The sequence below is a fragment of the Anolis carolinensis genome, chromosome 1 (assembly GCF_035594765.1).
Source record: "Anolis carolinensis isolate JA03-04 chromosome 1, rAnoCar3.1.pri, whole genome shotgun sequence".
Classification (NCBI taxonomy): Eukaryota; Metazoa; Chordata; class Lepidosauria; order Squamata; family Dactyloidae; genus Anolis; species Anolis carolinensis.
Window position 1 is genome coordinate 307,897,928 of NC_085841.1, and position 12,889 is coordinate 307,910,816.

At 40.4% G+C, this 12,889-nt stretch overlaps 1 protein-coding gene across 7 annotated transcripts in view; it reads right to left on the reverse strand.

Moving 5' to 3' along the window:
* Positions 1 to 2,887: 2,887 nt before the first annotated feature.
* The window catches only part of slc8a3 (solute carrier family 8 member A3), a 241,362-nt gene continuing 231,360 nt past the window's right edge, over positions 2,888 to 12,889 (reverse strand). For all 7 annotated transcript variants that reach the window (XM_062968068.1, XM_008118151.3, XM_003225653.4 and 4 more), the window contains 2 exons: positions 9,356 to 9,631; positions 2,888 to 8,316 (listed from right to left, as the gene is read on the reverse strand). In XM_062968068.1, coding sequence (XP_062824138.1) covers positions 7,940 to 8,316; positions 9,356 to 9,631 — 653 coding nt within the window. In that variant the 3' untranslated portion in view covers positions 2,888 to 7,939. The remainder of the gene's footprint in view (positions 8,317 to 9,355; positions 9,632 to 12,889) is intronic.

Consider the following 12,889-nt stretch of genomic DNA (forward strand, 5'->3'; position numbering starts at 1 on the left):
AAGATAGACATGCTGGATTTCATATCACAAAATCACAAGTTGAACACTTCCCAAGTGACTAGGACTGTGTGATGTATTTTCGGATGATGCGTGCACTTCCCAGTAGGGTGGCCTATTATTATTATTATTATTATTATTATTATTATTATTATTATTATTAACATTGAGGCTGGGTGGCCATCTGTCAGGGGTGCTTTGCTTGTGCTTTCGGTGCACAAAGGCAGAAGGGGATTGGACTCAATGACCCAAAGGGTCTCTTCCAACCCTCTTTTTTGTTGTTGTTGTTGTTATTATTATTATTGCTCGGTGGCCAACCATAGTCTGGCCCTCCAACAGTCCGAAGGATCGTGAACTGGCCCCCTGTTTAAAAAGTTTGGGGACCCCTGATGTAGGTCATATGAATGTCATAGGGTTTCTTTAGGTAAAGGTAAAGGTTTCCCCTGACATTAAATCTAGTCGTGTTCAACTCTGGGGGATGGTGTTCATCTCCATTTCTAAGCCAAGAGCCGGCATTGTCCATAGACACCTCCAAGATCATGTGGCCAGCATGACTGCATGGGGCACCGTTACCTTCCCACCAGAGCGGTACCTATTGATCTACTCACATTTGCATGTTTTTGAACTGCTAGGTTGGCAGAAGCTGGGGTAACAGCGGGAGCTCACCCCATTCCCTGGATTCGAACTGTCAACCTTTCAATCAGCAAGTTTAGCAGCTCAGTGGTTTAAGCTGCTGTGCCACCAAAGGGCCCTTTAGGGTTTCCTTAGGTAGGGAATAATCAAGAGGTGGTTTTTTTAAAAATTTCTTTCCACTGAAATACAGTCTAAAGCTCCTGGTGTCCGTTGGTGGTCTTCAATCCAAATACTAAATAGGCCTGGGCCTTCTTGGTTCCCATGATCAGGAAGAATTTAGTGCTTTTGATTTAGATAGCTCTTGTTAAAGGGTTTGCTATTCGGTGGGCCTTTTCATTAGCACCTTGCAGAATCATAGCTGTACTACAGCATGACCCACAGAAAATTTCCCATTTTGCTTTGACAAGAAAGAAAAAGACTAAGCTGACTGACATGAAGAGAAATATAAGCAGTTTCTCACAAACCCAGCCAAATAAGAAGAGGAATGTTGTTTGCTACACATTCCAATGAGAAGCAATTTTTATACCAAAATCTAATTATGAGGAAAGGCAACAGCTGCCTTCCTCCATATGTTCCATCTGAACAGCTTTAATATAAGATGCTACTTCAGTTCACCATGCCAGCCTGAACAGAGCAATCTTGTTTAATTTTGCAAGCTGAACAAGGTGAGGCTTGGAAGACTAGCAGATAAATGTTACAGATGGTCAGCTAGAAAGCAATGCTGCCTGAAATCCTAGTGATCTGCCACCAGTCCGATTTGACAATACTGGGCTTGACATTCCAATAATCTGATTCAATAGAAGTCAATTTTCCCCGACCTCATGAAACCACAAAGCAGAGAGCTACAGCCTCTAGACCAAATATGAGAATTGTGTTTTCCTCCAGATGTTCTCAGAATGCTATCCTACATGGCCTAGCTTAGCCTAGTAGTTCTTCATGTGAATCTGTGCTATGCTGAGCCACATCACCTGAGGCATGGAGACTCTGTGCCTTCTGGGGAGCAGGAAGGATCAGATAAATGTTTGGCTACATCCTCACAACTAGATGCAAAATGATGACAGAAGCCTTGCGATGTGGCAGGGTCTTCTGAAATTTTAATAATTTTATTATATTATTATTATAGAATATCCTAAGTCCAGAATAGGGGGTTTGGGCACTGTGAGGATAGAGAATATCAACTTCCTCAGTATGCCCCCCCCCTCCCCCAGGACATACATATGTAGAAAGGCATGTGCATATATCCTTAGCCTACAATTATTAGCATTCCTCACTTTTGGTAATGCTATCTAGAGTTGCAGTCTGATAACACCTGGAGGGCTGAACTTTGCCAGTTGTAGAAAAATATGTCTAGATGTGTCCGTCGCCACCAAGTCTAATATATCTGAAGAGCAACTGATCCAGAACTTTGGTTTTCACTGTGGAAAGCTTTGCTAACAAACCTTTCACACACACTGTAGAATTTATAGCAGTTTGACAATCACTTTAACTGTCATAGCTCCTCTCTATGGAATCACAGGATTTAGTTTGCTGTGGAACTATAGCAGGCATAGGCAAACTTTGAGCCTCCAGGTGTTTTGGGCTTCAACTTCCACAATTCCTAACAGCCGGTAAGCTGTTAGGAATTGTGGGAGTCGAAGGCCAAAACACCTGGAGACCCAAAGTTTGTCCATGCCTGAACTAGAGGTTAAATATCTCACAAAATGACAAATCCCAGAATTCCATAGCATTGACCCATGACACTTAATGTGGTAACAAATTGCTACTATTCTACAGCAGGGGTTCTCAACCCGTGGGTCCCCAGGTGTTTTGCCCTACAACTCCCAGAAATCCCTGTCAGTTTACCAGCTGTTAGGATTTCTGGGAGTTGAAGACCAAAACATCTGGGGACCCACAGGTTAGAACAGCTGTTCTACAGTGTATGGATACGGCCAGAAATGTATCTGACATCCACGTTGCTGGTTTTGCTTCTTTGGTGGCTCTTTGAGGTGTTATGGCCTTTGAATTTTTTTAAAAAACCCTTGCATTTGTGAATGGCTACTAATTTTTTTTTTACAAACCTCTTGTTTTTCAATTTGACTTTTAAAAAGATACTAGTTTTTATCAAATTGATTCTGCCTTGAGTTCCTTCTCTGGGAAAGAAGACACGATGCAAGCTTTTAAAATTAGATTAGAAAATATTAATAAAGGGCAAAAGAAATGGTCCTTTGGGAAATGATAAGAAATCACCCCTCCCCTCAAAAAAAGGCAACACAAAATATCAGTTTACATCTCCTGTATTTAATGAATTAAAAAATAAAAGGAAGAAACACTCCACTGATATAGTTGGCCCAGAACAGTTCTTCTCAGTGTGTGTTGAGGAAAGCAGAGTAATCATGATACGGGCAACAGTATACAGCCATCTCCCCAACAAGGTGACCTTAAGAATGAAGCCTATGGAAGAATGTGTTTGGTACAGCACAAGCAAACATGACTTAACAGTACTCGTTCTACTCAGGTTAGGGTTATCAACTAGGAAGAGCAGAGCAAGGCTGGGTCAAAGAAGAACTCACATCATGACCTTGAACAACAAGGTCACTGGGATGCTTTCTTTCAATAATGAAGTAGAAATCAATATATAAATGATTACCCACATGGATGCAATGACGTGGGAGCTGCGATCCCAGAAATTGGTGACTGTTGGTGAGATGGCAGCATTCATTGGACTGAATGTCTGGCCTTGGAAACCTCACAGAGTGATTGCGAGCACAAAGGAGAAACTTAAGAGGTTTTGGCTGGAATGGTTACTTTTTGGGACTACTTCTCCCAGAGTTGCCCAGCCTTCATTGCCAGTGGAGTTGTAGTCCCAAAGAAGCAACTTGTTCAAGCTCTGCTGAAAGGAAACATCAGTCAGCCCACCTCCCAAGGTGCTTGTGTGGTTGCAAATGAAATCTCATTTGCACCATCTTGAGATCAAGTGGGAGAAATGCAGGAGACGTGTGACAAATAAATGGAAACATACATACAGACAAGTTTGATAGGGTTAGCAGTTACAAGAACAGCATACTGGTAAAAAGTGTAATTGGTAACAAGACATTAGGATATCAAAGAGATATGACTGAAATAACAGGATGATAGATAACACAGATTATAGATAGTTGTGGTAGCTCCCCCAAAACACTGATTTGGTTTTGTGTCTTTAAAAAAGATCAGTTTTTTAAAAATCCGTAAGAACTGATAATTGAAAAACAAGCTTCTTATTTCTAAAGTAAAGGTTTTGGACAGGGATCCCCGTATAATAGAGAGAAAGATATTTAAGTAGGTTTCCAATGTCCCACCCATCTTCCCAGAGAGTAAGAGCAGACATCAGTAAGGTATATTGCATAAAGCACGGAATAGATGGGAAAAGCATAGCACTTGTTAAACCATCCCCCAGGGCACAGCTTGAACCAGAGATAAAAGTGAAAAGGGTAGAAAGTGATTCGATAAAAAGGAATCTCTTTTGTGACTTGGGACACAATCCACTAGACGCACATCATTGCTACCTATGGCTCTGTCCCCAGGAGACTTCCCCAGCAGAGTGCCTTTTCCTCAATTCACATCACCATTGGGATGATCCACTTTTTGTGCAGCTTCAGAAATCTGTTTCCCCAATCTAGTGTCCTTTTCATTTAGACTACAACTCCCAGAATTTTCCTGGAAACTACCAAACACCTAAGAAGACTGGGGAAAGCTCTTCCTCAGGTACAATTCCCCTCCTATCCCCAAACACAAATGGCATGAGACTGAAGCATTCTCATTTCCTCTCACATTTCATATCCAAAATAAGAAGACATCAATGGAGCATGGCATGTATTAAATTACTCTGTGGCTTTATAGGAAAATAAATACTTCATTTTTCATTCATTATCATAACTCTAAAAATCATTTTTCATCTCTATTTCTATGTTTAGTAATGCATTATTTTTGGCCACTGTAGTTTTCTTTTTTGTCATTTTCTGTGCATGTTCATCAGGGTATGTGCACAACATCTGTCACACACTCGTAAACACTATCATTCATGTTTAAAAAACATCTTCATTTTCATCAATACACTCAAACCATAAGGAACAATATTTCATTTGTCTTACTCATTAGCCATTGAATTCTTAATAAGCCTGGCATTTATGAAGAAGACATTCCTTTAGAGCACCTAAGATTTTTTTGACACAAGAAAATGCCTTGTTCTTAAAAAATAAAGCATACCCCCTTACTTCTTACACTTAAAAATACATATATACTGGTATGTGTGTTTATAGATATAAGTATAGTGTTTCTTACCAAAACCCACATTTCAATTTTCAGTTGTTGATGTATTTGTCTCTCTGTGTTGATTCATTCAGTTAATCTCTAAAAATTGCCATTGGAAATGAGGAAGGTGCTTTGTTAGAATAATTTTCATATGATCTACCATGGCAGAAGACTAAATCCCTCTACAGATCAAGCCAGGGAGCCCTGGCCCTTTAGGTGTGAAAGGCATAATAAGAAGGAAGTCACAATACAGACACAATGAGTACTGGACACATTAGATGCACTGGAAAAAATGGTCAACACTTTCTTTAGAAAAAAGGAGGAGGAGGAAGATGCTAATCCTAAACCTTAAAGGAGATATGTGTTTGCTTTGTTTATTATATGGGATACCACCTGAAGAGGACTATCATCCATGAGGTCATTCTCTGCCTTGAAAGAGATAAGCAAGTCATGGTATATTTCTTTAGGCCAGTATCTACATCAGATACTCAATTAAGTATACTAAATATAGTATATGTAAATACAGTAGAGTCTTGCTTATCCAACCTTCGCTCATCCAGCGTTCTGTAATATCCAATGCAGTCTGCCTTTTAGTAGTCAATGTTTTCAATACATTGCGATGTTTGGGTGCTAAATTTGTAAATACAGTAATTACTACATAACGTTACCATGTACTGAACTGCTTTTTCTGTCTATCTGTTGTAAAACATGATGTTTTGGTGCTTAATTTTTAAAATCATAACATAATTTGATGTTTAATAGGCTTTTTCTCAATCCCTCCTTATTATCAAACATTTTCGCTTGTCCAACGTTCTGCCGGTCTGTTTATGTTGGAAAAGCGAGACTCTATGGTATGGATCAATTATTGCACTAATGCCACAATTATAACTCTTCCATGCTTTCTTAGGTGTCAACTGCAAGGGGACAGGGAAGTCCATTTTGTTGGTAACTGAACGAATGGGGTCTAGTCAGAAGAAAATACAGTGAGCCCTTGGTATCCACAGGGAATGGTTCCAAGACCCCTTCATGGATACCAAATTCCGTGGATGCTCAAGTCCCATTATATATAATGGTAAAATCAAGGCTTACCTTTTGGATTTTTAAAACTATCTTAGGCTGTGCATGGTTAAATCTGTAGACCCAGAATCTGTGGCTACAAAGTTCCAACTGTATTTAGTTAAGTCTACTTAAGTAAGTAGCTGATATAGAATGCTAGCCTTCATTTATATCCCACCTTCTTGTCAAAAGTGGACTTCAAGGTAGGGGCAAAAATCAAGAAACAGCCAGACATGTCTAACAAATTGGATCTGGTGCTCCAATATGAGATTAATTGCAATGTAATAGTAATGATCATGGTTGGCTCTCACCTCCAAACCACAATTCTTCCCAGTGGATGGAGCTCCAGGTTGACAAACCACATTGGCTCCAGTGGATACAGCACTTAGCTGTGTTATTATATGTATGTGTGAGTCTCCCTTCCTTTTCTCCAGATGTGAAGATACTGGAAGAACCAGCTTTGTTCTAAACTACTTACAATGTGTTGTTTTTGTCCAAAATAAGACTCCTAGTTAATTTTAAGTATTTATCAGGACAAGCCAGAATCAAGAACGGAGTTCATTGTGAATGTTTTTTAAACAAACTCTATATTAAGACTTACATAGTTTGCCTTGGCATGGATGTAACAGTAAAGTGCAGTTAGTTGAAAATAGCAGTGGGTGTTTATAATCTCCTGCCCACAGCCAACCCAAAGAAGGGCTTTTAATGCAGGAATGCTTGAATTCCACTCACATAGCCAAAATTCAGTGCTAGGTTTGAAAGCATATTTTGACATGTAAAGGGGTTGTTAAATTGTCACTGAATCATCCACAAGGTCACAATACAATTCCAGCCCTGCTATGCCATAGAGATTCCCCCGAATCTCTTTCTTCTTTGTCTTAATACTTTAAAGAACAAAGTTAACTCCTGAAGGCAAAGACCTGGAAGACTTCGAGTGGCACCTTTAGCACTTCGAAGTTTTGTCGTATGCACCAAAAGAGGTAAGAACAATAAATTATTTTTATGAATTCATTTCTACTTTTAAAAAAGAAACAGCCTATCCAAGAAAAGAAAAGGTTGTGCCAGTTTTCCTTTGCTCCTCCTGTGCACACTGCAGATTTTTCTCTAGATTGGTTCATTTATTGGTTTATATATTTATGTTTATAAAGATCTCTATCTGCAGTGTCAAATGCTTCATATCAATTACACAAAGAAAATAATCATATTCAAAATATATATGTTACATAGAATATTGTTAAAGGTCCTTCTTTTCTTTTTTTGGTAGCCCAGGCAGGTGAATGGATTGCTACATGCTCCAGCCCGTCACAGTCTTTTTCCTGAATATGTGTACTTCGTGGTTTTGTGTGTGTTTGTGAATGTGTGGTGTGTTTGCATTTCAAATACAACAGTCTAGCAAAGTAACCCTAAAATAAGGTGAGAAGAGATAGTCTTTTGATAGACAACATTGTTTATGCAATGTAAAAAAAAATAAGGAAAAAGTCGAGCCTCTTTTATTCCAGCACCAACACTGGCATGAGGTTTGGATGCATGGGTCATTTTTAGCCTCTTTCCGATTGCGAAATAAAAAAAGGAAAGAAGTTCAAATAAAATGCACCATCCCAAAATTTAAACCAACAAACAAAAAATTCCAAACCCAAATCATCCAAATTATTTATAAGTTTTCCATTTGAATACATTTTGCATGGTAGAGGAAGGAACACAGTTGAGCTCAGCAGAACTTGGCTTCTTGGGAAGCAGCTGACATTTCTGATTTGACTGGGATCAAGTGGCTGGGTTGTTGGCTTAAGTTTACATTTTTGTTTTTGTTTTCCTTTTATGTTGATAGTTTTGCCCTTCTTAAAGCCCAGTTGTCCTTCAGTCTGGGCTGTTGTGGAATCTTGATTGACAGCTGTCACTCCTGGTTTGACAACACTTTGAGGACTGGTGCCCAATGAGGTAATGAAGGAGGGGGAAGCCCTCCTTTCTGGCTTGATCATCTTTCTGAGGCTTAGAACCCTTTAATGTAGCAATAGGCCTCCAGGGTGGCAAACAAAATGTACAGGAGCCACAAGCTCACAAAGAGCAAAGTTGTGGCAAGTCTGCACCCTTTGGGGCCTCCAAGTTCACCTCCAAGGTGCGGCCGTCTTCGGTACAGGAGGACACTGATGCAGACAAAAGCAAAAATGGTGAAGAGTGTTACGGAGAAGGCCAGGGTGCCTGCTGACACATGGAACTCCTGTCCCTGATAAGCCCAGTAGATGGCGGCCACTGACCATGCCAGTCCAATGCCCAAGAAGACGTTGACTGCGTTGCTGCCCGTGACATTGCCGATGGAAGCATCTGCATATATATCTTGGACCGCGGCGGATTTACTCGCAAACGTGTCTGAAAGGGAGAAAAAAGAAACCTAGATCATGGTACTTCGAAAGCAAGAGGCTATTGCACTGTTTCCTTTAGGGTAAGGGTGGGGAACCTTTGGCCCTTTTGATAGATGCTTTTGGACTTCAGCTCCCAGAAGACCTGGTGAACATACAGACTGGAGAATGAAAGGTTCCCTTTCCCTGCTTTAGGACAAGATATGTAATTGGGAATCAGAAGATTAGAACTGGGCAGCGATCTGTTGGGGATGCACTAGCTTGAGATGCTGCACTGAGCTGGTGGGTGAACTCAATGGTCCACGGTGTCCCTTCTATCTTTATTCTAAGATTGAAACACTGGCGTACATTTGGTCTGTCTGTGTGTCTGTATAAGGAATGGATCAGATCCTATGTTTACATTCTTATTAAGATGATAAACTGGCCTTTACTTTAGTGTGGCTCACCAAGAGACATCTGGCACCGGTCTTTCCCAAGGTGTTTAAAATTACCAATCTCAGACAACGAACTCCTTCTTCTCTGCCAGTGAATGTTTTCACATTGGAAAAGAATACTTTACTGTGGTTAAGTATAAAATAAGTTCATTGCACTGAGGTCTGTTTGTGCAGGTTTGAGAAACCAAGCAAACGAAACTTACATCTATGTAAACTGACAGATGTGATCAACTGTTACTTTGAGGCTGCTATTTCCATGCAGTTAGATCAGTTCCAAGGCCTTTGGGTTTATTTTCTTCTAACAGCCCGCCCAGTAAACAAAAAGCCATGAATGATTCCTGTATGCAGTTGTTACTTACTAAAAGGGAAGATTACCTTCCAACACAAACCTCTGCACAGATTTATAATTCTGGAAATTCTCTTTTATCACACACACACATATTTGAAAGCCTTTGCATATTATTAATGCCAAAGAATTTTCTGATTGGCAAAATATTTATTGGAAATGTTATTTTATAGAACTAGAGCTTCCAGATGTAGCTAGGATTCCGGGATTGTAGTCCATGAGAAATCTGCATGAGCAAGCATCCATTTTCTGAAAGGAACCCCACTCACCTGGAACGGAAGTACCAAAGGCCACAAAGATAACAGCTGTCACCGAATCCTTGAGACCAATTGTGCAACCAAAATGAGAAGCCAAGTCTCCAATGACAGCAGTCAGCATGCCGATGATCAGGATGGAGATGACAAAACAAGCCCAGCCGTTGCAGTATTCAGTGGGTGGGACGCAGGCAAAGAGCACCTTCCAAAAGACAGTCAGGAAATGCATAACATAGTCAAAGCAGGAAGGCAGGCGCTCCTCACCCGATTCATCCTCATCTTCATCACCTGCTGCAGGACCCAGAAAAACAAAGAAAACCCCAAATCAGTGGTTCTGAAAACCCCAATGTACTGAATCAAAATCCAAGGGCATTCTGTGGTTCATCGACATGGACATCATTAGATCATCAATTCTCAGGACACTCGAATAAATAAAACTTATTTCTTGTATCTTAAAGGGAAAAAAGTGGTGTATTTGGATTGAGTCTCAAGCCATGCATGCAGTGATAACAAACATCCACATATCACAGACTTTTGCATCAGTTCAAACAGGGCTCAACAAGAAAAACGCTGGATGGAGCCTTCTGGGAAGGAATGAGCTGTCAAGGCCGGGCTCTTGGTGACATCTGCTAACAACTTGGAGGGATCTGTCACTCCAGTACCTATTATGTGATACCCAGAGGACAAGGGAAATCAATGATTCACCTCTCAGTGCTCCTGCTGTTGGAAAATGAACAGTGGACAAACAGACCACAAAGATATATTTTCCCATTTTTGGGTTAACGTCTCCCATCCCCACCCGAATTGATCTACTGGCCTACTGCTGGTATCTATTATTCTTCTGCTTCAAATACTCCCGTATGAAAAAAGGCATTTAAATGTACTGCTGTCTGTATCCAAAAAATGCACAGCAATTTCTGGTGAGTATCCTGTGTTTTCTGGGTTGAATACAATTTTACTTCACTTTAGGCAAAGTTGGTGATACTCTGAAGTTCGGTGGAGTATCCCAGGGCTTCACAGCAGTTTGGATAGCTGGAGTGGATCAGTTTTGGATCAAACCCCTGCGCAGGCAAACACCACCGTCATCACCTTTTCTCTATGCCTATCAGTGCAGGGGGAATGGGATGATTTGTCTCCATGTCCTTCATTGGTTTCCCTTACACCACGTCTTGTCTCCAACTATGCATCTGCTTCCTCCTCTTTCTCTTCCAGGCCTTGCCTTCCAGTATAACCAGTGCAGCCTGAAAAAGTTACTTTTTGGAGCCTAAAAATGAATGTTTCCAAGCTCTGGTGATCACGTTGTTATCTGGACTACTAGCAGCTGCTTCATCCTGTGAATGTTACATTCCTTATTTATTCTTTCTGGTGTTCCAGCTCTACCTTTCCCTTATTTATCAATGACCACCTTCTCCAAAAAAGATTGCATGTAGACCTGATCTTGCCAAGTATTTGCTCCTGACAGCCAGAACATTTAGATTTAACGGACTTTAGAAACACAGTTGAGTAGAATAGCACATTCTGGATCGTGTGACATAGCAACAACCAGTAAATACTCTTTTCTCAAAGCTATCCATAGAAAATGTCGCTTCTGCTCAGAGGTCTTCATTAGTACTGAAGAAATGAATTCTTCAATTAGCTTCACTTTAACATCTGTTTCTGTGGGAAATAGGAGTGTTACTAGTAGAATGGTTAAAAACAGCACTGGGTTTCCCCACACACTGGCATGATAGCAGGTTATTTCAAAGAGCGTCACCAAGAAGGAAGCTGTTCCTTAATATCCTTAATTTTGTTGTAATATATAAGTACTCAGAGGACAATGATGTTTATTACCATTGCAACAGAGACAGCATCATGAAGATATTGAAAACTCAAGAAGCTTTCTGTACTTAAAGTTATCAGAAAAAAACAGATGAACATTTGAAAATGAAGAGTATTAAAGGGAATTTGCTTATTTACACAGCATGGTAGTTGGATGTTGGGCTTCTCACTATCCAAAGTCAGAAGAAAAAATTCACACTATGGCCAATATACTACATTATGGCATAACTTTGCTTTCATAGTACCATATCCTTCCCCTCAAAGAAGTTATCAAGTTATGGTTTACTGCTGGACTGGGAAGGTTGACAAATAAGATCACAAAGTAGAAGCTGGACTCAGTTTGGTGGTGATAGTGAGAAGCAAGTAGAAGCTGGACTCGGACTGGTGATGGTGGTGAGAAATATAGAGTGCACACTTATTTTACTTCCCCAAAGAGCCCAGAGCAGCTGCATCTTCATGTTTTGAATTGCCCCCCTCTCCTTCTGCCAGAAAGAAGATGCAACTGCCGCCTCCCAGGGCTTATAATGCAGCCCAAAGCTAATAGAACCCAAAAAGGATTCTGAATGTATCCATAAAGGAACATACCAGTATGTGCATGTAAGAATTAGTTGACAGTAACAGGATGCCTTAATGCAAAAAATGCCTTAATGCAAAACGAACAAAATGCAACGGTGGTGGGTGCTGAGTGTGGGGACAAAAGGTTTTCCCATTTATGAGCCTTCACGTGCCATATAGTGCTTTCCTTGCAACAATGACCCAGTGTCCAACTGTGTCCCCCCCCCCCCCACACACACACAACTGCACAAGGATACATTGTAATTATTTGTTCCAATGGGTGTATTTAGGAGCACCATTTGGTGCTTTTAATAGCTTACAAAATACATGGACAAAGCAGTGGTTGCACATTTTGCCTCATATCTTCACTTCTACAGGTGCCAGAGACCTTAGATCAGTGGTTCTCAACCTGGGGTCCCCAGATGTTTTTGGCCTACAACTCCCAGAAATCCCAGCTAGTTTACCAGCTGTTAGGATTTCTGGGAGCTGAAGGCTAAAAACATCTGGGGACCCCAGGTTGAGAACCACTGCCTTAAATGAAATGTGTGATCTATTTCAGGAGGATGTCCAAATAACTGCTGCTATTGTGGATTGAGGATCTTGGAGATGGTTTGTTCTGTGATAGGCTATAATGACACTGGCAGCTATTTTGTAACAGCGCCTACAAATTGCAAGTGTGGAGCAACCATCTCCTCCCAAATCAGAGAGCTCTACCTTACACTCAGTCCTTTTCTTGCATCAAGTAAAACAGAAACCTTAGTGACATTGTTATGGATTCACTCTCTCATTCATGCTGTGCTAGATACTGAACATTATTAAGAACTAATTTTCATTGTGGCCAAAATTCTCACTTCTTAGAATTGTAGACGTGAGACCCTTTAAACAACATATTGAGAACAATAAATTCAAATTTTATTTATTTATCTACTTAGGTCTTTAAAGGACTCTGTTCGGAATCTACATTTTTAAAAAAATGCCTTCCACTGTATTACTAAGAGAACAGAGACACAGATCAGTACTTGAAAAAGTTTCATTTTTTGGATTATAGCTCCCAGTACCTGAGCCAGCATAGCCAATATCAACATAACTTTCCCTAAGTTCTGGAACAGGTCTTTTTGAAAACAAAGTTCATTGCTTTCAACGGTACTTAATTCCAAGGATGTGTGTTTTGGGCTG